We start from the raw sequence: 25,513 nt of genomic DNA, 5'->3' as shown, positions 1-25,513 counted from the left end.
CTTCTTCCTCCTTTGATTGCCCACTTAAGAAACGTTGAGTCCCTGTCGCCTGTCACCGTGCTTCCTGTCTGGCAAAAGCTCCGGCAGGTTCTGAGGGGCTCAGATAAGAGATAAGAATTCTTTAATGGCATTGAAGTCACGAAGAATTGTGAATACTACGAGTGGTTCATTAAATGACTCAGGGGTTCATAAGATGTCTGTGTTGTTCGAAGTTTATGGAACAAAAACCTTGGGGACCAGCGGCTTTCTGCTTGCACAGACCTTCCATGACCCGGCCTTGTCGGTCTTGGTTCCTCGAGGGGAGCTCTCTTCTCTGGCTAGAACACTGGGCTTCGCCTCCGGCCTTTCTCTGCGGCTTCTCCCTCTCTCCCAGCCCACGTTCTAGGCTCCCTTCAAGACTCAAAGCGAGCGCGTTCAGAGGAAGGCCACGTGTGAGATTCTCATCCAGAGCCTCGCTTGGAGCCTCCTCTGTTCAAGAGCACCGAGACAGGCCGAGACGATGGGCTAAAAGGACAGGATTCACTAAAAGGAGAATTTCTGGGCTTGAGCTCAAGACCAACCTTACTTTTCCAAGGACAACAGCTTTTGTGGAAAAGCTCTGGGCTTGGGCGAGCCGTGCCACTGGTGGCCCCTGGCCTCTAGGAGAGTGAAAGCTGTCCCCTCGCTGCCCCGAGAGCCGTGGCCACGCTACCATGTCTGCTGTGCAAGGACCACGTTGGGGTGGGGGGGGGTCCGTGGGTGTTCTTGTTCCGGCTCTCCCAATCAGGGCACAGATTTTTACTTCCAGACCCTGGGTTCTGGAGGCCCCTTTCTTGCCTCGGTCACTGCTGTGAGTGGGAGGGAGTGCTCCCATAGATGCCATCATCCCTTTTGCTTCACTGGGCAGGACCGGGTGTGTGGGTATTCTTCCCCTGCTCCTCATGGGCCTTTGTCCTCCCAGGCTGATATTCCGGGCCTTCCCCAAAGCCCCATTTATTGGGTGTGAATTGGGAATCCATCAGCCAGTCACTGTTTCCAGGGCTGTGGGAGTTCCCTGTGAGCCGAGCCCACGGGTGTAGGGGAAAGCCTTGGCTTTGGACCTGGCTGCAGTCCCGTCCTGCACGGCTTCCTACCTGGATGACCTTGGCCGTAACCTTTCTGGACTCCATGTTCTCAGGCTTCCCAGGTGCTTCTGACACCATGGGGCAAACTGGAGTGTGATGGGAAGAATGTCTTTCCGACGTCCCCGGGACATCTGCTACTGCGTATCCTTTGTCATTGAACCGCCGGGATCTTTAGAAGGCCATCATCAGTAAGTGCCCTGGGACCGGGAGGAGCTGCTCATGAGCCCTCTGCCTTTACGGCGCCCCTTTTGGGGTGGACATTTGTGAGATCATCAATAACCATAAAGTCACCATAAAACCTAATGGAGTCCTGCTTAAAGAAAATCGTTCCGTAAAGGTTTATGAATTTCGTGGTCGTTAACGCGCAGCCACGATTAGAGATCAGTTCATGGGCCACAGGATTTCCAGAATATGACACAATATATTTTTCAGCCAATGAAACTCTCAGAGGCAAAGGAAGCCTTGCAGAGGTCACTGAGCCAAGAACGGAAAGCGGGGGCCCTTCGGCGAGCCGTGAATTTGAACTTGAAGTGCTCACGGCCCCTTCACAGACTCTCAGAGCTAGAAGGGACCTTGGAGGCTGCCCAGAGACCAAGACTCTCCCTCCCACACTCCAGGCTTTCCTCAGAGGCTCCAAGCATCTTTCCGGAGGAGCTTCCCAACACTTGACCTGGTCTCTCTTTGTTCTGATCAGGGGCTGAGAAAGGCAGTCTCCTCTTCCACCCCCCAAACAGCCAGTCAGGAAGACTATTAGTCTGGGACTCGTGATGCTTTCCTGAATGTGTCCCTCTTCCAAACATCTCTGATTCTGTTGAGGGCATAATTAACCTTGTACTTATTCAGATTCACAACTCTGGCGCTTTCTTCGATTCTTCCCTTCTCTCCTTCCTCATACTCTTTCAGTTTCCAAGTCTTTTTAATTACGCCTCCCCGTTGACTTCTGAATCAGCCCGGCCTTCTGTTCCCAGACAATCACCACTCTGGGTCCCCACCCCTATAAGCTCTCACCCAGAATATTCAACAGTCTCCTAATGGGTCTTCCTGCCTCTAGCCTCTTCCCTCGCTCATCTGTCCTGCAAATAGCTGCCAAAGTGACATCGCTAAAACATAGCACTCACTTGCTAGCTATCCATCCATCCACCCACCCATCTAAATCTATCTACCTACCAATCCTTCTATTTATATTTACTCATCCATCTATCCATTTATCCATCCATCCATCTACTCACCTACCAATACATCTATTAATATTTATCTATCTAATCATCTCTCTCTCTAAGCTTCTAATTTCCTCTGAGATAAAATACAAAATCCTGAGCCTAACATTTAATGGCTTCCAAAATCTGGCTCACACTTAGTCTTAGAATGATCTTGTTACCCCCTTTCACCCACTTTGTGTTAGTCAAACTGGCATATTAGCGATTCCCTGTAAATAGTCTGATCTCTCTCCTCCTTTTCCTCTTCCTCCTCTCCCTCCCCCTCTTCCTCTTTGTTCTCCTCTCCCTCCCCTCCTCCATCCCTTGCCTAACTGCCCTCTCTCCTCCCTTTGCAGAATCTCTGGTTTCCTTCAAGGTACCAAGCTCAGATACCACCTCCTGTATGACCCCTACTCCCAGCCCACCCCAGCTATCATCATTCCCCCCCACCCCCAGACATGTTTCTTCCTCCACACGGTCTCCCAAAGAGAAGGAAGCTCCTTGAAAGCAGGGATGGATTTGTTTCTGTCCTGGGGGCTCCATCCCTGGCACAAATTCTAGCTTATTATTATAAGGTCAGCCCTTAATAAGTGTAGGTTGAACTTCATTGCACCGAGTTGGAATCTCTGAACCAGGGAAGGGAACCCCAGCATGGGAACTGAAGACGGCCATTCCCCAGCCAGCTCCAGCTCCATCGAGAGCCCGTCAGCGGGCGAAGGGCAGCAGACCCATTTTCCATTCCCTTTGTTGGAGGCTGGCTTGAGCTCTCCTTTGCTGAGCACGTACCAACATCCAGGATGACCCAAAGGCAGCCGGCCACTGGGAGCGGCCACTGACGCTCTACAAGCGGACAGTCCCCATGGAGAGCCTCCCGAGCTGACCGTGGACTTCTAGAACTTCCTGGGGCCCAGACTGTGTGCTTTGTCACAGATTAGGTGGGACCCCACAGACTAAATAAATCTTTTAGGATTAGCATTTAGGAGCACATTCAGAGGAAATGAGGACTCAGGGCGTCTTTCCAGATGTCAATACAAATGGTTATTATGCTCTGGCTATTCTGATCCCAAAAGTCCGCTGGAGAAAGACTTCCAACACCTGCTTGTGGCACTGGGAGCCTTGGGGATGGACTCCTACCTTCCTAAAGGGAGCTACTGACCAGTCAGCCCAGCCAGGGCTAAAGGGCCCCCAGGGAGGGGGAGGGGGGCAGGGGGAGCCCCTTGGACGACCTGGAGCTTTAAGCGATGCCCTTGCTTACCTGCATATGCCATCAAGGAGCTGCCATCTGAAGGTGACGGGGGCTGGCTTAGGTAGGGCTCTTTCTCTTGGGGCGGCGAGTTATCCCTACAAGGGAAAATAACAGTTAAGGCCTCCTCTCAAGGAGAAGGGCTGAAAGCCCACGGAAGCAAAGATGGGAAACATCGGAGTACGGGAATCTCTGAGACCTTCTGATTCCGTGCCCTCATTTTATAGGTGAGAAAGCCCTCCCTGACTTGGGAGGGCACGTCTCGCCTGAGGTCACACTGCAAGTCAGAGCCAGAACCAGAACCAGAACCGAAGTGGAGCCCAAGGATGTCAGCCCCGAGCCCACAGTGGCTCATCTTGGAGCCCAGGGGACACATCTAGTCGGGGTCTTCTCTCCAGGAAGACTGGCCGGGGAGCCGTGGGGAGAAGTGGGTGAACTGGATGGAATCCATGGAGCTTCTATCCTGGCCTTCAGGACTCCCCCGCTTGGTCAGGGGTGAGCCAGGAAGAACGGAGTCTCGGCTGTGCCAGGGAGGGGCTCGTACACACAGAGGGGCTGCAGGCCCACCGTGTATTAGTGTCCTTGGGCGGGGGCCTGCGGCCAGCTCATTTTTCATGGCTCTGCTTGGAGTTTTGTCCTTCAGAAAATATGACTAATGGAAGGGCGCGTGTCCCCACTGTCCCAGCCCCGCCGAGCGCGGCTGCCCAGAGACCGCGAGGGTAGCGAGGGTTAGAGAAAGGAAGCCGCGCGTTCCCCCAGACTGTTCGGATGGACCGGTTTGGGATGCGATCCCAAGGAGTGAGTTTGCTAAGAGCTGGCTCTTCAGTTCCTCTTGCAGGAGTGTTTGCTAGGTGCTTGCTCGGTACCCATCCGCATGGACGCCATGGAGGATGCGGGGCTGGGAGAGGCGGCGCTTCCAACCTCCACACACGCCGGCCCCAGTCCCTGCTTATGGACCGAAACTCCAGGTCAATAGTACACACACACACACACACACATGCAGGGAGAAAGAGAGACAGAAAAACAGATACAGAGAGAAACACGAGAGAGACAAACGCACAGCGATACACAGAGACAGAGTCAGAGAGAGAGACTGAGAGAGACACAGACAGAGACACAGACAAACAGATACACAAAAGAGCAAGAGGTTTCCAGTCAGGAAGAAGACCCAGGTTCAAATCCGACCTTGCACACTTGCTACCTGTGTGACCTTAGGCAAGGTCCTTAGTCTCTGTCTCAGTTTCCTCATCTGTAAAGTGAGATACTAATAGCACGTGCCTCCGAGGATTGTTCTAAGGCTCGAATGAGATCCTATTTGTAAAGTGTTTTGTATTTTAGAATGATCTCTAAGCACTATTGTTATTATGTATCCACGAATACAAATACTTCTATATGTGTGTGTGCACCTGTGGTGAGCCTTCGTCATTTGCACGCCTGGAACGGAAGGTGACTCACCACACGGTAACTGTAACCCTGTAAGAACTACTGTATCACCCAGGACTTGACATTTAGCCACAACACGTGGGGACATCCTGACGGACGCTGCGCTCGCTCTCTGCCCTGAAACTCTTTCCCAATACAGTTCCCAGGCCCCTTTTTGAACGAGCGAATCCCCATGTGTCCCGGATGTGGGTTGGGTTGGAAAGCGCACTGGGGGCAGCTGGGAGGGAGAACATCTCGGGGGGTGCAGAAGAGGGAGGACAAGTTTCAGAGGGTGAAATATGAATGGAAGAGAGTGATTTGTTCTTAGAAAGAAAAAAAAAAGCTTCTGAGTAAGAAGAATGGGAGAATAAAAGAATTAGGAACTATTCATAAAAGAGCTGATGCTAGGGAATCTGGCTTTAAGAGCGGGTTTCTTCAGCGACGAATCCACCGGAGCAAGCGGGACGAGTGGGGGGGCAGTCTATGCAGCCGCCCCCCCCAGGCTGCCGCAGGGCCATGGGAGAGCCCCTCCCCCCCTCCAGTTATTCCTGACTCCCAGTGAGAAGGAGGTAAAGCCCATATGCCCCAGGCCAGGGGTGGGCGCGGGCTTGGGGTTGGGCTGTCCCGTTTTCTCTTGGGCCCCTTCAGAGACCCCGAGGGGCTTCCCAGCATGCCGTGCTCCTTCTCCGCCCAAGGGCCTCCATCTCTCAGACCCGAATCTCGGGGAAGCCAATTGAAGGGCAGTAATCACTTTGTAGGGCAAAGTCCCAACAAGAGGAGCCTGGGATGCCATCGCTCAGGAGTTCCTGAGTGCGCCAGGAGGAGGATTATTATTTTTTATCTCCTACATAGAAAAATGGGTTTAATTAATAGAATTACTGAAGAGAACGGGAGCTCCTCCTCCCTCGCCCCCCCTCCCCAGCAGGGGGAGGGGACCAGACCCTTTTGTCACCGCGCTCTGACTTGTTGCACCCTTCCCCCGCCTTCCCCCCCCCCCTCCACGGGGGACGACTGGACCACCATCCGGATCCAGATCCGCACCCTGGAGGGGGCGCAGGAGAAGGGTACAGCACAGGGTCATGTGAGACTGCCGGCCAATGAGGGGCCGCCCTGCGAGCCGGGGACCAGATGCTACTCCAATTATCTGGATGGGTCTACACTGCAATCATCGCCTTTGCTTTTCGACTGGCTTTATCTCTTAGTGAACATCCTGGGTAACTATGGCAACCAACTCGGCCTCACTGAGATTCAACTTGAATAGTCTGTTTTTTAAAAAATTAACATTTGATTGTTGCCTTTTGTTTTTATACCAGACTTATCCCCCCCCCACTCTCTTGCCAACCACCACGTTAAAGCCCTTCATTGCAGCAGAAAAAAAATTGGAAAGAAATCCCGTTGACCCAGCAGCCCGCATGTCACACTCCATATCCGTGGTCCCCCATCCCCGTATCAGAGGGAAGGTGGGCTTCGGGAATGTCCCTCCTGATCATGGCGGATCACGCTCGCTCTGATCTCGGGCCTCCCGGGCCATTTGTGGGGGGGAGATCCACCCTCCCCGGGCATCGCGCCGCACAGTGGGTGACGGGGGACCGAGTTCAAATCCGACCTCAGATATATGCTATCCATGTGAGCCCGGACGAGTCACTGCATCCTGTCTAGCTCAGTTTCCTCATCTGTCAAATGAGGAAAAAACAAAAGGAAAATCTCTCCAGTGTTCCCACCGAAAAAGCCCCAGAGTTACCCAAAAATCAGGCAATCCAAACAGCGGCAAAAAGGCTGGAGACCCCTATTTAAGAGGACCCCCCCAATCTGAAACCAGCCTTCCTGGTGAATCATTGCCCAGGGTGATGCTGGGAAATCTCCCAGACCCCACGATATCTCTCAGTCTCTTCGCTCATTTCATAATGATCCCTCTCGGCCTTCCTCACCAATGTTGCTTCCGATGTCATTGGAAAAGCGCAGCTCCAGCCCCGGACAGATTCTACGCAAGACGGGGGCATAGGAAGCTCTTTCAAGGACCTGGAAAAACTTCTTTCGGAATTAGCCCGGGCCCTGCACCTTTCATCTGCTTCCATAGCTAAACTCTGGGCCTCTGGTTTTGGTGATAAAAAATTAAAGATAAAAGATTTAAAAAATGCTTCATTTTGAAAAGGGGGGGGGGGGAGACCTCTATTGGATCCCAGGAGTCAAGTTAAAGATTCTGAAATATGGGCTAGGAGGGGAAGGAAGATAAATAATTTAACACTAAGAATAACTAAAACCTGTCACTCTTCCAGCTTGAAGAGAAATAAAAGGGCTTACCAGCATCCTAAGAGTTTTTGCAGAACCCCAAGGGCTTTGAGAAAATAAACCCGGAGTGAGAAAAGCGCTCAAATGTATTGTGCATAAGTAGATTTTAAAGGCACTGATTAGAATGGGAAAACAATAGCAGCCATGGATTCTATTAGCTCAACATGAGGTTACCCTTTTGGTGTCTCATGGCAGCAGAATTTTACGGTCTTTCCAACAGCTGGATCTGCTTTTTAGAAATGGGTCTCTCAAGGCGCCAGTCAGGGGATTGGGAGGAAATGAGAGCAGTGGATCCCGGACTCCCTTGTAGGAACTATGTGAGCTGGAGAGGATGGACTGGTGGAAAGAGAGAGGGAGTCCCTTACTTCCTCTCTGAGCCCCTCTCCTTATTCTGAAAGTTTTCACTTCTACCCCAGCTGCCTCTTTTTGTCCTGGAGATGGCCCTCTCCTGTGATAGGGGAGGTCTTACCCAGGACGTCCATTTGGGGAAGGGCCTGGGTCAGCCATGCTCTCTGCCGCTGGCTTTCTTTTTGCTTTGGTTATTATTCCCAGGACTTAACACAGTGCATGGCACATAGAAAGAGTTTAATAAATGTTCTGTCTACTTGTCTATCTATCCATCATCATCATCATCTCTCTCTCCATCTATCTACTTATCCATCTGTGTGTCTATATATCCATCTGTCTATCCATTATCTACCCACCCATCTATGTGTATAGGTGATTCTATCAGTATATGTGTGTTTGTATGTATATATGCACATATATATGTATGTGTATGCAAACATATTTATATATACATATATATCTCACTCTACCTGCTCATTTCTGGGTTTGTAATTCTATCTATCTACCATCCATCCATCCATCCATCCATCCATTTATCCACCACTCTGTGATTTTGTGTATGTATGCATGTATGTATGTATGTTCAATCACTCATCTATTCATCTATCATCCATTCACCCATCATTCCATCTCCCCACTCATCTGTGAATCTGTCTGCCTGTCTCTATCGATCTACCCACCTGTCTGTCTGTCTATATATCTATGTACTTACCAATCTGTGTGTCTGTCTGTTGTCTATCTATATATCTTTCTCCACTCATTTGTGAGTCTGTCTAAATATATTCACTCACTCATCCATGAGTCTGTGTCTATCTATCTACCCGCTATTCATCCATTCATCCATCCATCAATTCATCTATCTACTCATCTCTAAGTTTATGTATCTAAATATATTCACTCACACATCTACGAGTCTGTAACTGTCTATCCATCCATTCATCCATCCAATCATCTGTGAGTCTGTGCATCTATCATCCATCCATCAATCCACCATTCATCTTTCTAGCTATCTAACCATCCTGGATCCTCACCCCAGACTCAGATTCTACAGGTCTAGGCTGATGGTTCCAGCATTCTACCTGGTAAGAGTTATATGTGCTGATGAATGCAATCACTCTCCAAGAGGGTACAGACCCACATGGGGAGGAGAGGTGAAGATGCCCTGTGAGCTAATCAGGCAAGACCCCATATTAGAAATAGTGTCTAAATGCCGATTTGAAATCACTAGGGATTCCAAAGAAGGAGGAGAGGAGAGGGAAGACAGAGGGGAGAGTCAGCTAAAAGTGCCTAGGTGGGAGATGGGACATAGTGGGCTCCAGCCCAATCCTGTGCACTTCTCTAGGTTAATCAGGGGCTACGGATCCACTCTAGGAAGGTCCCGAGGGTTCAACTTGTCCAGTCCTTGAAAAGACATCCCCTTTACAATGGATGCAACAAGTGATCATTGCCGATTTCAATTAAACTCTCTATTCTCAGTTTATGACTAAATCCTCCTTTAATATCTTTATTTCATTTGATGGTCCATTATTTTCTAGATTAGAAATGGTTCTCTTAAGGCGCCAGTCAGGGGCTTGGGAAGAAATGATAGCAGTGGATCCTGGAGTCCCTTGTAAGAACTATGTGAGCTGGAGAGGGATGGAGTGGTGGAAAGAGAAGAGGAGTCCCTTAAAGGAGGGTCTTACTTTCTCTCTTAGCCTCTCTCCTTATTCTAAAATTTTCTACTTCTACCCGGCTGCCTTTTTTTATCCTGGAGATGGCCCTCTCCTGTGTAGCCCATGACTGTCTGAGTCTCTGTTTCAAGTGAGGAAGAAAAGGAGAGGGGAGAGCTGGGAAAAGAACAGTGAACGTATCCGAGGAGTTTAAATAGAAGGCAGGAATAAGGACGGGAAAGAGGGAAAGGTCTCATGTCCTACAGTCCAAGGAGCAGAAGTGGCTGCTGAGAGCCTGGGGCAAGGATGTGATCCAAGATGGAAGAGGTCCATTCTTCAGGGCGGAGGGGATGATGTGGCGGTGGCAGTGGAGCTAGCGCATGTCCCAGTCCAGAGCCAAAAAGAACTTTAAGAACACGAGGTTTAAAAAAAGTCCTTCAAATGTAACAGAGCTAAGTAGAGAGAAAAGCTTGACTGACTCAGCTCTGCTTTTTCCTTTTCAGGATGGGAGGCAGAGTCTGGGTTGGGAAGGTCCGAATAATGATGGTTAGTTAGCAAGGGGTGAAAACTCAAGGTAAATGAGGATATGGTCAGAGAGCGCCATGTTGCTCCTCAAGCCCGGAAAATGATGTGCCAGGGAATTGAATGACCTGGTGGATTTTAATGACCTTAAGAGTTGTCAGTGCCCTTGGAACAAGTGTGGCTAATGGGGAAGAAGCCACATGATGAGTCAGTTCGATTTCCAAAAAAGAAAAGCATTATGGGCTTATGATCTTGATTTTAATTTTTGCCAGACTTATTCCTATAGGTTTGGTGTGTGAAGACATTTTAAATGAAAGAGGTCATCACTGAGAATTAGCATGGTTTCTTCAGGAACAGCACCTTAGACTAAATGTATTTCCCTTTTTGACGCTGCTAGACTGGCAGACGCTGCTAGACTCCACGCGGAGTCTCTCTCCACCGAGGCAGATAGTCTTGGGGAATTGTCTGGGGCAGGGAGGTCGAGACTCTTGTCTGGGTCACAGAGCCAATTTGTTTCGAGGCTTAGGACTTGAACCAGGACGTCCTGAGGTTGGCGTTTGATCCACCGTGCTGCACGGCCTTGGATGCCCTTGGTAGGGTATTTAGCAGGAATTCAGCAAATCGCGTCCCCGTATTTCGGAGTTTCCCATAAAGGGTGGCCGGACCCGCGTGGATCCCAGTCTGCATTGCCGGAGACAACAGCCATGTGACTGAGATCAGAAATGCATTTGAGCATAATGGGAATGGGAGTTTGGGGACTGCCAATCTCCTCGTCAGCCAGAAGCACCTCTTTGGGATTCGGCTTCCTTCTCTATAAAATGAGGGGATTCAACTAAGTGGTCTCCGAAGATGCTTCCCGTCCTGACAGCGTCGAGTTCTAAACAGACAGATATGAGGCAGAAGGCAAGTGGGAGGGAGGGATGGGCACCAGGGAAGAGTGGGAGCCGGGAGCTGGGAGGGGAGGAGCTGAGGGAAGGGATGGAGAGGGTGATGATGAAGATGGACGGGGGAGGAAGGAAGAAGAGATGGACACTCGTCAGGGACTGACACAGTCCTAGAGGCCGCAGGAGCAGAGTGTGCTTTTCCGGAGGGAACCTCAGGGCTAGTGGTGGAAACAATGGAGGGGGAGAGATTGTCCTGGAAGCAGTGGCAGATGGAGGGCCAAGGAGAGCTCTTTGGTTGTAGGTTGGAGAAATAACAAGGGAGAACAGTTATGGGCCCGGACCTGAGTTCTGGGTTGGGGATGATTTTGGTGCAGGAACATGGGACTGTGAAGGAGATGTGGCTGTACCTGGGGCAAGTACAGGGCAGACTGGTGCGGAATAACAGCCTTTAATTCATCTCCCTGACATTCAGGGGCAGTTTCACAGGAGAGGGCGGCGTCGCACAATATCTGGGAATCATGGGAGTATATGCTCTGCTCTGCTGCATCCAGCTCTGGACTGGGAAGAGCCTGGTGAAGGATCATGGGGGCATAGAGCCGGAGCTAGTGGCGACTGGGAGGCCGTCCAGTCTGGCTGACTCATTTTACAGATAAAGAGTCTTAGGCCCAAGGTCATATAGGTAATAAGGCTCAGAAGTGAGATTTGAACCCAGGACCTCTGGCTCCAGATACAGTGAGTGCTCATTGCATTGAATCACACTGAGGGGTGATCTTGGCAGAGCACAGGATGCTCATGGCAATAACGACACTATGGAAAGAGTCCAAATATCAGCTCCGAGCCTAACCCCATGTGATCTCGAGCAAGTTCCTTCTGCTCCCCAGACCTCATCTATAATCTGAAGAACACCTTTCACCTCTGAGATCCATGTGACTGCCTGGAGGGCTGAGGGAGAGAGACTAGTCCAAGGGATCTGGGGTAAGAGAGCCACAGCTCCCGAACTCCAGGGATGCTCCAGAGAAAATAACGTGGGACAGAACCCAGGGCTTCCGCCTGGTGTCCGTCCGGGTGGGCGCGGGCTAAGGGAGACAGTTCGGCTGGACCGAGGGCGAAGGAAGATGGAACTCAGAGGATCAGCCGGCCTTCCAGGCTCCATCGGACAGAGCTAGATCGCACTTCTATGCTTGGCTGACACAGACCTGAGATTACCGATGCTGTAGCATGTAGCTTTAGACAAACAGCATTAAAATGGATTTAGCCAACACTTCTCAAGCACCTTGATCTCAGGACTTGAGGACTCGAGTACAAAGATGAAAACCAACATGGTTCCCAATCCAAGGATTCTGTCGTAAGGGCTTTGGCAGGACGTGTCATGAGCATAAGTAAGAAGGAAATAAGGTAGAACTTGATATGGGCAAAGGAGAAATCTCCAAGTCCTTATGATACAGAGTGGACAAGAGACCCTTGGAGAATGCTGGGAGATGGCCCCCCAGTTAGATGGAGAGAGAAGGAAGAAAGTGGTACCTTAGCTGGATCTTGATTTTTAATAGAGAGCGATAATAATTGACATTTCGATAGCACTTTAAAGTCCGTGAAACACTTTATCTAAGAATCTCGGATGCTCCTTCCAAGGACCCCGTGAAGCAGGTGTTTTTCATCTCTATTTTACAGGGAAGGGACCAGGGAGAGAGGAGTTGAGTGATTTACCCAGTTGATGTCTGAGACGGGACCCAAATGGAAATGTTCCTTACTCCAAGACTGACGGTCTGTCTGGGATGATCCCTAGCTAGGCGTTGAGAAGAGACCCTAGGGGCTCAATGTTTCAATTGGATTGGATGCTTCAAAAGGCCGCAGGATGGGAACGCTTCCCATGGAGGAAGGGCATGGGAGGGGATGGAGGAGGCAGCCCAGAAAACGTGACCAGTGCTCGGTACCACTTGTGTTTGGGATCTCTTGCAGGTTTTTTAGTCACGGGCTTTTCCCAGTGAAACCTGTCTCCATAGTGAATTCCATATTCTTTGCCTTTGTGTGTTTAAAGACAAAGAATACATGTCAGAATGACATTGAGAGTCCTCAGTCTTGTCAGAATGGGGTCCATTCTGTGGCAGATACAAAGGACAGACTCCCAGGCTTTGAGAGACCTCTGAAGCTGTCCCATCCAGTCTATAGCTCTCTCTACAACATCCCCACCAAGTGGTCATGGAGCCTTTGCCATAATATCTCTGCTGTCTGGAGATGGCTGCTACCTCCCAAAGCATTTTATCTTCCCTTCCTCCATTGAGGTTGCTCCAATTGGTAGAAAGGTTTGATTTATACTGAACTAAAAGTACTGTCTTTTTCTTTCTTTCTTTTTTTAATTAAAGCTTTTTATTTTTCAAAGCATATGCATGGACAATTCTTTAACATTAGCCCTTTCAAAGCCCTGTGTTCCAATTTCTCCCCCTTCCCCCAGGGCCTCCCCTAGATGGCAAGTAGTCCAATCTATGTTGAACATGGTAGAAATATATGTTAAATCCAATATATACATACATATTTATACAATTATTGTGCTGCATGAGAAAAAACGAGAAGCAAAATTAAATGTAAGCAAACAACAACAAAAAGAGTGAAAATGTTGGGATCCACACTCAGTTCCCACAATTCTCTCTCTGGGTTTGATGGTTCTCTTCATCACTGAACAAGTGGCACTGGTTTGAATCATCTCATTGTTGAAGAGAACTGCATCCATCAGAATGGATCATCGTATAGTTTTGTTGTTGCCGTGTATAATGATCTCCTGATTCTGCTCACTTCACTCAGCATCAGTTTCTGTCAGTGTCTCCAGGCCTCTCTGAAATCATCCTCCTGGTTGTTTCTTATAGAACAATAATATTCCATAACATTCATATACCATAACTTATTCAGTCATTCCCCGGTGATGGGCATCCACTCAGTTTCCAGTTTCTGGCCACCACAAACAGGGCTGCCACAAACATTTGTGCACGTGTGGGTCCCTTTCCCTCCTTTAAGATCTCTTTGGGATACAGGCCCACTGCTGAATCAGAGGTACGCACAGTTTGATATAAAAGTTCTTTCTTTACAACGTTTAGTCACTCACTACTTCCATGTTCTCTAGAACCACATAAGAACAAACCTAATTCCTCCTCCACTCTAGCATCTTTGCCAAGAAAATCTCAAATGAGTTCACAGAGTCAGCCACGACTGAACAACAAATCCCTCCTCCACACAGGACCACGATCATACCTGTCCGCACGCCTCCCATTCTCCAGGCCTTCATAATTTCCAAATGCCTTGGTCTCCAGCCCCTTCCCCACCCTGGGGACTCTTCCTCAGATGATCTCCGATCTGTCAGTATCTTTCCTAAAATCAAGCCCCGCAAATTCACAGGATGCTCCAGAAGCAGCATGAGCAGGTCAGAATATAGTGAGATTATCTCTGCTTTCAGGACATCCTGCCTACTAACGCACCCCAAAACAGAGGGTGTTTTTGGCTGTCACATCACTGGGAACTTGTCTGGGGCTTCTAACTTACTATCCCAACCGCCCATCTCTTTCCCAAGAGCTATTGTCTGTTAACGCCCCATGCCTGTTTGTACTTGTAGAGTTTATTTTTTTAGTCCCATTGAAGAACTGTACTGCTATTGCTGTTACATTCGATCTATTCTTGTCAGTTCTTGGTCATAGCCCATCAAGATCTCTTGGGACTCTGGCTTTGAAGCCCAAGATATTATCGCTATCTCCTGACTTAATCTCATTTCCCACTTCGATAAAGACGCCGGGTCTCCATCCAGGTCACTGATAACAATTCCTGGGACTCTCCCCTCAAACTCACCTTCTGGATTGACAGGACTCTTTAAGTTTTGCCATCTTAGCACTCCGATGCATCCAAGGATGCTACCATCTTGTCCCCTCTCTCTGTATCTTGTCCATGAGGAAGGGATGAGAGAGACTTCATTAAACGCATCTCTAAATCTCAAGGATAAAATTTTCTGCACCCCCCCCCATCCAACAGTCTGTGAGCCCAGTTACAAAGGGATGACATTAGTCTGGGGTGAGTTCACCCAGCATTCAGTGTGGAAATGCTCCCAGATCATCCTTAAATAAGACATTTTGCTAGGACTCAAAGTCGAGGGTGGTAGAGTGACTAGAGAATAAGATCCTCCAAGTTTAAGTCTTTCCTCTGACATTTATCAGTTGTATGAACTTGTGAAAGGACATGTAAACTCTATGAGCCTCGGTTTCCTCATCTATAAAATATTTGCATTGTCTACTTCAAGGAAACTGAGTTCTAGACTCTAGCCCCTGCACTGGCTGCTGCCCTCTCTTCCCCTCGCCAGGGTCTCCTTCCCCTCTCTGTCCAGATAGTACTTTTAAATGGATAGAGCACTGGGCCTGGAAGCAGGAATATTTGAATTCAAATCCTGCCTCAGGTACCTACTAATTAAATGACACTGGGTAAGTAATTTAATTTCTCCCTGCCTCAGTTTCCTTATCTGTAAAATGGGGATAGTAATAGCATCTATTTCACAGGATTGTTGTGAGGATAAAAAGGTATAATTTTTGTAAAAAGTAATTAGTCCTGGCACACAGTAGAAGCTATATAAATGCTTGTTTCCTTCTCCTCTTCTTCCCTGGGGATCCAAGGATTTGTCAATCATCTCTCTGTCTGTCTGTTCTCTTTTATATCTCTCTTTCTCTATTTGTCTATCTCTCTGTTTCTGTCTCTGCTGTCTGACTTCTCTCTCTCTCTCTCTCTCTTTCCCTCTCTCTCTCTCTCTGTCTCTCTTTCTGTCTGTCCCTTTCTGTCTTTATCTCTGTCTGTCTCTGTTTCCATCTTTTTTTTTTCTGTCTCAGTCTCTGTGTCTATCTGTCTCTTTCTCTCTGTTTGCCTGTCTGTCTCTCTCTGTCTCTTTTTCTTTCTCTGTTTCTCTTTCTCTCTCCTGGTATCTCTAAACTTAGATTCTCTCAGTCTTTGGCTAGATCTGCCCATTCCTTTCCAAAGGCCAAATCTAAGAAGATTAATAAATAATAATAATGATATCCCTTGTGGTGATGACTGACGTAAGGCAGAGTTGCCCAGAGTTGCCCCGAGTCCAATGGGCAATGGGAGATGGCCCAGGACAAGGTGCCCTTGCCATCTTCCCCGCCTGACCAAGCTCTTAGCTTTCCATGGCCCTGGAATAAGTTGTTCTCCCCCCGGAGGAAGCCACATGCTCAGATCCTTCAGGTCTGAGGACCGTGGGTCCCCCCCAACCTGTTTTAGCCTGTCTGCAGAGATGATTTACACAGGTGTGGCCTGCAATGTCGCAGCTCCTTGGAGCCACCGGCGAGAGTTGGGGGAGCAGCCTAGAAAAGGGCTCGGCAGGCCTTCCCACCACAAGTCCCAGTCTTCCCTGGATGCCCCCCCAATAACTCGCATTTATTTAGCCTTTTAATGTTTCCCCCAGTATTTGATCAATTTGCTCCTCTCAACCACCCTGAGAGATCTCTGCTCGAGAAGTGATTTTCCCCATGTTACAGATGATGGAACTGAGACCAAAGGGAAGACAAATAATTGTCCCAGAGAACATAAAATAAACGGATACGATTGAGGGTAGTAAGTGGTAGGTTTCACCCACAAGTGATACCCTCTGTAGGAATAGTTTCAGCAAAGTGGTCAGGACTCTGTGGACAAGGTTAGAGAGCAGGGGGTAGGGAGGGATGACTCTTGAGACCTGCCAGGAAGGGCCTCCATTAATTGGGGCCTCCAAGGCAAGTGAGGAGGGGGTTGGTGAGGATATGGGAAACCGAGGGTCCTTCGGGCTCCATCCCTCACTGCCTTAGACCGACTTCCTAGAGGATAAACATGCGCTTTCAACCTGCCTGTTACTGAAGCGCCACAGAAAGAGGCAGAATCCCTGAAAGCTGGGAAACGGGGCAAACTGTAAGCTCTTCCTTTTATCTCCTGCACAAAGCGAGCGACCAGTCAGTAATGGCGTGTCCCACCTGCACACACGGTCATGAAAAGGCCTTTATCTTATACCCACCCTTACCTATACGAAAACCTATGGAAGGCATCCATGGAGCCTGTTCAGATTCGAGTGGACAGATGTGTTACAGGAAGAAATAACCTTTGTAACATCCTTCCTATCGAAGGCACATGAAATCGAACCCTCCCGCTGAAAACTAGAATTAGTGCTTTCTAGAATTTGGAGGTAAGGCCGTTTTAGATAGAAATTACCTGCCAAGGAAAATACATTCTGGCCAAATGCTTTTCTATAGTACTGTTCTAAAGGGAATGCCAGCTTTATAGCACAAAAATAACTTGCCTGGTTAAGATGATTTGAATGATGCTTATGAGTAATTTTATGTAAATTTATGTAATTTTAAATTGAATTTATATGTGCCCCAATTAATTGGGAAAAAGGAAGGCAGAACACTGGCATGTTTTTATCTTCCATAATTATTCAAATAGAATTTTTTTCCCCAACTAAATTCTTAGAATAAATGACCAATTTCCATTTCTCCCCCCTGGAAAATCTGGGTTCATGGAATGAATTTCATTCTGATTTGTGAGGGAAAATAACTTTATTGCTCAAGCCATGGATGGGGGCTTTTTAAAAAACCTCATCTGGACCATCTCCTGACCTACAACATCTCAGAAAAATACAACTATCCATTTTTTCTTTAAAAACTTCCAGGAAAGTGAACCACTCAAATCTAATCCAGCAAGTATTTGCTGAGGAACTGATGTGATGCCAGTTTTTCCAGGTATAAAAATCGGGAAGTTCTTTCTTGTGTCTGATTTAATTCTCCTTGCTTCTACTCAAGTCCATGTATACTGGTCCTCTGGTGAGTGGCTACCATTTGTACTTTCTCATCCTTGCTCGTTAGCAACTGTAAACATGTCCTTGTCTGAGAATGACCTTTGAGCGTCTCTTTTGCAAGTGAAATAGATTTCTCTACTTCTTTCTTTTGGCTATGCAGAGTGGGAGTTCTTTCTCTAGAAATGTCTCAGCTGTCTTTCTTTTCCCTTTTAAAAAATATACTGGACTGGTGTGCCATATACTTCTCCAGCTCCCTTTTTACAGGTGAGGAAACTGAGGCAAGCAGGGTTAAGTGACTTGCCCAGGGTCACACAGATAGGAAGAGTTTAGTGTAATTAGTACATGTAGCACTGTAGCAGAAGGGTTTGAAGAAGATTAGAGATCATCAAGTACAAATCCTTTACTTTATATGTGAGGAAACAGCCTTAGAGGGACAGAGTGACTGATGTCACTTCCATGTCAGACACATCTTCCCAAACAATGTTTTAGGGAGGTTAAGGAACCACATTAATGATGATGGTGCCTTTTTCATTTTTGTAGTCAAATGAATAAGTTCCTTGAGGGCAAGGATGATTTCATGTTTGTCTTTGTAACCCAAGTGCTGAATTCAACAAAATTTCTTTCAGACTAAACCTTCTAATTCTCCCTCCCCCCCCATTTTTCTTCAATCTGTCTTCTATTTAAATTTTTTTCGTATGTCTTTTAGCTTTGGGTTAATTTCCTAACCTAACTCTCTCTTGATTCCTCCCTTTATAAACGCTTAAAACCAAACTGTCCGAGCCACCTTGTCTGATGGTGAATTCCACACTTTGCACAGCTTGTTCTCTGTTGAAAGGAGAGAAGTGTCTCATCTGTGGTTCTTCAGGCCTTTCTTTTATGAACACCTTCAGAATGGGACAATGACCACAGTCTGCTATGCTTAATATTGAAAAAGTCTGATTTGGAAGGCAGTTCTCTGATTTTTTTTAATGGTACCGATACTGTGTGGACCCTATCTAGGGCTGCCATTGGGATTTTTATCTTGCCTAAGGTAACCCTGGTAGATTGATTCTGTGAAGGTTGGTTGCTTTCTGAAAGGGCTGGAGTTGAATCTTACCCTAGCCCTCACCTGTCTCTCTCCCCTGCCTTCTTTCCGTCCAAACTGGGGGTTTAATTGGCCACAGACTGTTACAACAGCTAGCCAGTTTATTTGTGTCCAAGAGCAATAGAGTGGCCCTCAATTTCCCTTTCTCAGGCATTTTGGAAAGTTTACATTAGACCAAAGTTATTAGTGTAGTCACAACAACTCAGAACCCCCAGTTAAGAAACTTCCTAATGATCAGGCAGAGGCGTGACTCTATGTTACAGTTTTGTCTATCTGTGGCTAACCCCTGGTCTCTTTATGTTTGAGGCAAAAAAAAAAAAAAAAAAAAAGAAAGACTATAGGAAGTGTATAAGTAAAATAAGCCAGCAGATTATATTACAACATCTGTTATTGGACATGCACGAGGAGGGGAAGTTGGGAAAAGAGACTATGTTTCTGAGGAAACGTCCATCAGTTCAGTCTGAATTCCTGTTTCAGGATGTTCACAAGACCCGGGGCCCACCCTGAGTTCTTCCTCGATGATGTAACTTATCTTTTTTTTCCAGTTGTGGCCCCCATGTTGCTTATTCTTTACTAAAGTCCTAGATGGGGTTGGGGATGGTTTCTCCCAAATACTCAGCTCTTGTAAGGGTCCAGCTCCTTTTACCAAGACTGCTTCTCCCCAACGACGTGTATTCTTTAAGAACTCAGGGATGTGACTCGTCTATCTAAGTAGCTCCAAATTCCCTTAAAGACCAAGAAGAAATATCTGACCTCTGAACTGATTGGAAAAGATCCCAAGGCTGGGAAAGATTGAAGGCAAAAGGGGAAGGAAATGGCTGAGGATGAGATGGAACATGGTGTAACAGAAGCAATGAACATGAACTTGGACAGATGTTGGGTGACAGTGGATGATAGAAGGGCCTGTTGTGCTGGTCCATGGGGTGCAAAGAGTCAGACGAGACTGAATAATCACAACCGAACTACGAGAACCAGAATGCTAGTTAGTCTGTAACTTCTATTATTCTCAAATAAAAATGACTGAATGCTGCAGATCCCAGCATTGTGTCCAAAGCGCCCAACACATAACAATAGTAACGCACAAGCCAGGTACATAGAATGCTCTTAAATGTTTTGTCGAACTGAACAGGTTCCCCATTGAGAGAATCAAATATGTATCATGGGAAGGAGAGAAATGGCAAGAGATTAACTTTTTTTAAAGCTTCATCTCCAACTCACAGGGCCTCCCATTTAAGGGTTTAGTCCTAGAAAGGACTTCAGAGATCCACCAGTCTAAATCTCCCCTCACGCCTCTCATTTTCGGATGAGAAGTTAAAAGACAATTAAGATATCCTAGCTAGAAAGTGGCCTGAAGAGGATCCTGTGACTCTAAATCTAGCATTCTTTCCACTGACTATAGGCTGCGTACCCCATTCTGTGCTATTGTGCCTGGCAGAGATGGGAAGATCCCGAAGAAAAGACTATTCTTATATATTTCAAGTCAGTCCAGTGGAGTTCAATTTGATTAGACAACAGTTATGTGCCATTCACCAGATCTTGTAGCACAGAGCAAAAGACTTGATTGGGTCAAAATAAGGGAAAATGAGGTGCGCTGTTCTGAGCATGAATGATTTATTAGTAAAGCATGAATTTCCCAATAAATAAAACCTTAGTTTCTTCAGTAGAGCTAAGGACCCCAAGGTACCTGCCCCTTTTCTAGTTTTGAGGGATGTGCAGAAGACAGAGCAGGACTTTGTAGGCAGGGAACAAGTCAATTAAAAGAGCTCAACATCACAAGTGGCAAAAATCAATATTATTGATTTTATACTTGAGGCATGGAGGACAATAGGATTGGTTGGAAATTGGCAACAGGAGGCTAGCAACAACCTCCTCCTTCGCTACCCATGACTGAAAAAAAAACATTTCTTATTTGAATCTACCAGCAAGGTACAGAGAGGAGTTGAGACTTCTTTGGATAACAAACCAGACATCCTCCAAGGATAGCTTGGTGGTGTAAGGATAGCAGACTAGACTCCCCGGTGTGCACCTGCCTCCTTCAAGGGTAACAGATTTCCTTGACACAAGAATAGAACCGTGATTAGCCCAAGAACTGGATTTCTAAACTTAACTCACTTTAGACCAGCTGAATTTCTGCATTAAGTTCAGAGACAAAGAACCATAACTTACAACAGTTACAGGACAAAATCAATTAACTGTAAATAGTATCAATTTAAAAAAATCAGTCTGATTATTTCTAATACTGATTTGAAATCCAAGGACTAAGCGATCTAGGACAGATTGCTTTCTCTTTCTGGGCCTCAGTTTCCCATTCTGTAAGATGAAGGATTCACTCGCCACAGTGGTAGGCGTCTGCAATCTCAGCTGCCGAGGAAACTAATAGTTAATAGCTAATAACTAACATTTATATAGTGGTTACTCTGTGCCCGGCATTGTGCTAAATAAGCACTTTATAATTATTATCCCATTTGATCCTCACAATAAACCTGAAGGCAAGTGCTGGTATTCTTCTTATTTTTTCAGATGAGGAAACTGATAGAAATATGTTACATAACTTTCCCAATAAGTATTTGAGATTGGATTTGAACTATTGTGATCTTTTGGTCTTTTTAGACCTGGCTGATCCCTCGATCTTGGGAATTCTGAGATACAGGTGGCTAAGTTGATCAGGTGCTAGGACTTGTATCACTTTAGTGAGTCCCTGCCCCCTCAAGGACGGTCAGAAAAAGAGCCAGCTAAAGCCCTCTTCCCAGCACTAGTGGGACCAAGTCTATGAGTAGCCAGTGCACATCCAGCTTGGGCTGGAAATCCAAGACAAGGAGGTTCAGTATTTTTTTAATTGTAACTTTTTATTGACAGAACCCATGCCAGGGTAATTTTTTACATTATCCCTTGCACTCGCTTCTGTTACAGTTTTTCCCCTCCCTCCCTCCACCCCCTCCCCCAGATGGCAAACAGTCCTATACATGTTAAATAGGTTACAGTATATCCTGGATACAGTATATGTGTGCAGAACCGAACAGTTCTCTTGTTGCACAGGGAGAATTGGATTCAGAAGGTATAAATAACCTGGGAAGAAAAACAAAAATGCAAACAGGTAACACTCATCTCTCAGTGTTCTTTCTTTGGGTGTAGTGCTTCTGTCCATCCTTGATCAACTGGAACTGAATTGGATCTTCTCTTTGTTGCAGAAATCCACTTCCATCAGAATACATCCTCATACAGTATCATTGTTGAAGTGTATAATGATCTCCTGGTTCTGAGGTTCAGTATTAAAACAAAATAAGCCGAGAGGTTGGATTTGATCCCTAAGGGCCCGTCTAACAGGCCGATTCTTTGACTGATCTAATGAACTTTCCAGGAAGAGAAGCTTTGTTTGGAATCTTTGATCACATCTTTTTTTTTTTCCCCCTCTGCAGTGTATGGACATGTCCATTGGCATCTCATTAAGAGGGCAAAGGACAACTCTTGATTAATTAAGTTGGTGACGAGGGTTGCCCCAGGATACACTGGTTGGTTTGGAGCCAAGTGCTCCTACAAGATGGATTTCCATGCTTAAAGTTGAGTAACTCAGAACTCGAAGAGAGTCTGTTGGGAACTGATTTAGGAAATTGACAGACTTGTCAAATCAATTTTGGGGCCTTCTTTTTTTACTTTTCCCCCCTCATTTCCTTGGGTGTGCAGCGGGTGTTTGGGGAGGGGAAGGAGCTTTTGCCTGGCCTCCTCTGGTCCCATCTCTACTCAGGAGTTCCTAGGCTTGAGGCAGAAGCATATGGGAGGTCCCAGAAAGTAAGGTTCCTGGCTTCCTTATGTCTTCACGAACCATGTTCCCAAGTTCTAGAGGCTCTATAGAAGAGATTTCCTTGTGTGATCCTAGAATTTCACCTTCAAGTAGAAAGGGAGATTTCTTGGTCAGTGCCAGACTCGAAGGCTGCCTAAAAAGTAGCCCCAAGTTTAAGAGTTTGTGATCTGGACTCCTGATCAGAAAATCGGTACCTTGCTCCCTACGGTCATTATAAGTTATTTGGACTATGTGGGTCTGATGGGAAGGGTGTTGCTGGCCCAGCAACCCCAAAGTATGTTTGCCTTCGGCGGGGGCGGGGAGGGGGAGCCAAATCATAGTGTGCTCCTACAATTATGGACGTAACCGTGCAGGACCTTACACATAAGATAAACTAAGGCAAGGTAGGAAGTCACAGGCATGTCAGGATATTGTTCACTTGCGAGCACCATTTATCTCCATTTCAAGGGGAGTACAAAATACAGGGTGATTCTGAGAAGAAAGGATTCTACAATTCGGAAGGAAACTTGGGACTGTTCTGAGATGGCAAATGGGGTCGATTGCTTATTTGCTGTTGGGAGTCCTTTGAGTGTTTTTTATTTGTTTACGAATCCCTGTGAGTCCTTTTACGTCTTCTATATTTTCTGTGGAGTGAAATAAAGGCTGCCTTAGTTCCAATATACCTTGGTTACTCTGAGTGCTTGCATAGCATTGAGTACCCCTTTTACCAATATTTGTGAAACCTTCATAAATTATTACTCCCAGAGTAAACTCGGAGTGGAGACGATAACGAGACAAAGAGAATGTGATCCTTTTCAGACAGATTTATGCGAACCCAGAGCTTTCGGGGTTTTTGGCCATGGGATATATTATGCTTTTGTTAATGGACTCAAAGAGGTTGTGATTAACTGTAATCAAAAAGCGAATACATTTCAGAGTCAGGATTTGAATCCATGATCTGGGATTCAGACTCTGATCCAACACACTTCCCATTAGGTCAGCTTGGAAAGCCTGAATTTAATGACACCACCCTTCCAGCTCTCTCCTGGAGCGGCTAAGGAAGGTGCTTTGCCTCTGCAGTAGGTCAAAAGGAATGACGATGAATCATTGGAATACTGGCTGCTTGTCAAGATTCCTCGGTTTCCAAAATGCTGGTCCCTCCTAAGGGTTTTGGGCAGCTCATGCCTTTATTTCAGCTGCTCTTAATTTATGTAACAGAGTTCTCCACGGAGAATCAGTAAACGGAGACGTGACGAACATTCCCGGAATGAATGTTGTTCCAATGGTCTGGGATTGGATGGGACTCTATAAACAGCAAGCATCTCACACATCCCAACTTTTTCAAGGGAAATGACTTCAAACCGCTCGTTTCCAGGACTCCCTGTTTATTGAGAGTGACAAGCCCGCTGCCGGAGCCATGTGATGGGTTAGAATGATTTTCCTCTCCCAGCCAACCCATTATTTAAAGCTTATTTTTGCTTGCTTTTCCCTTTGAGGATTCCATAGATAAAAACTTCTCTTTGAGTGTTTGCAAGTGCTGAGAGCTTACATAGCAAATGCTAGAATTTAGCCCATTTGAAAATCGCTTTTTGACAATGCTGCAAGCTAGCATTTGTCTTAGCCCCATACTGACCATAAGACCATCAGATACTTTATAACCTGCTCCTTAAAAAAGAGTTTGGTGTGGATGGGGAGTTCGTTAGGGTAGGTGAAAGTTGTCTCTGCAGAAGGGATCGTTCTTATTTCCTGCTCCAGCTCTTTAAAAAGGTCTAGAATTTCATGGCTGTGGGTGCTTTCCCCGCTGACGGCACGTCCCAACCCTCCACCCTCATTATACCACATCTGCAGGATGGTGTTCTGTTCTGGGCCCCACGATGGAGGAAGGATATCGAGAAGATGGAAAGCATCCAGGGAAGGCAACAGGGAAGGCCTCAAATTCATGCCACATGAGGATTGGCTGAAGGAATTTGGGCTATTTAGCCCAGAGAAGAATTGGGGTGTGGGGGGGGAAAGGGGCAGGGCACATAACTGTCATCAAGTTTCTGAAGAGCTGCCATAGAAGAGGAGATTAGTCTTATTTTGCTTGGCCCGAGGAATGGCAAGGGAAGTTGCAGAAACTCGATGTCAGGAAAAAACTCCTAATGATGTCATCCACAAATGGGGTGGGCTGCTTTGGGAGATGGTAGGTTCCATCTTTGGAGGTCTTCAAAGACCAAATGAGCCCTTGTCGTTGGGCCGGTAGAGGGGCTTCTTGGGTTTGGGCCGGCTGAGTTCGCTTCCCACACAGAAATTCTGCGATTGGGGGGGATACACTTCGGTAGGCTGCGAGAGCCAAAGTAAATTCACCACCCCAGTGGCCAACTTCCTATGGGTGATTTTCTCTCCATTTAGCCTGGCTGCTGCTTGGAAGGCAGATCGTATCTTATCTCACCAGGTGCGCGTTTGAAGTCTTTCCAAGCTTCAGCGCAGAGGGCCCGTCCTTCAAGAACTCAGAATCCTCTCCACGCCAGAATGAGGCAATGGGGGAAGATGGTTAGACAGCAGTTCATCTGAAATAGATCCCAGGGTGTGGAAGTCTGTAAATTCCATGTGAGTCAAGGGTATGAGGTAGCGGCAGAGACGGTCGCTACAATCTTGGGCTGAATCGAGAAAGAGAGGCGACTTCTGAGAATGAGGAAGTCGGAGTCCTGCTGCTCTCTGCTCTGGTCAGACCAAGTTTGGGACCTTGCTGAGCTAAGAGAGGATGGGGAAGGACTTTCCTCGATGGATTGGTTAAAGGAACTCACCCAGAGAAGTTAAGACTCAAGAGAAAGTGTTTGTCACTTTCAACTGTTTGGTGCTAGAAGGTTGAACCTTCTGGAGTAAATGGGTGGAAATGGTCAAGGAAAATTTCCCACTGGTTGGAACCCTCCATCAGTGCAATGGGTAGTAAACGGGTCCCGTTTGCCACTTGGCGATATCGCTACAGCTGGATAACCACTTGCCCGGGATGTTTAGGGAAGGGGAAAGTTCTTATGCAGGTTTGAGTTGGACTATCAGGCTTTGGAGCCATCTTCCAACTCCGAGGATCTGGAATTTTCAAAGACTTTAGCGGGAGCCCCACTACTCAAGGAATAATTCATTTCTCTTCCCATTGCTCCACTTTTGGCTAATGGTGTTAACCTTCCTCAAGTTAACCAAAGAAAGATGTGCA

At 46.9% G+C, this 25,513-nt stretch overlaps 1 protein-coding gene across 3 annotated transcripts in view; it reads right to left on the bottom strand.

Annotated features, from left to right (window-relative positions):
• MORN1 (MORN repeat containing 1) overlaps window positions 1-25,513 on the bottom strand; it is a 218,760-nt gene that overhangs the window by 12,352 nt on the left and 180,895 nt on the right. For all 3 annotated transcript variants that reach the window (XM_051988770.1, XM_051988771.1, XM_051988772.1), the window contains exon 13: window positions 3,555-3,640. In XM_051988770.1, coding sequence (XP_051844730.1) covers window positions 3,555-3,640 — 86 coding nt within the window. The remainder of the gene's footprint in view (window positions 1-3,554; window positions 3,641-25,513) is intronic.

Source organism: Antechinus flavipes, chromosome 3 (genome assembly GCF_016432865.1).
Source record: "Antechinus flavipes isolate AdamAnt ecotype Samford, QLD, Australia chromosome 3, AdamAnt_v2, whole genome shotgun sequence".
In the NCBI taxonomy this organism is placed as follows: domain Eukaryota; kingdom Metazoa; phylum Chordata; class Mammalia; order Dasyuromorphia; family Dasyuridae; genus Antechinus; species Antechinus flavipes.
This window is presented reverse-complemented; position numbering and strand designations above follow the sequence as displayed.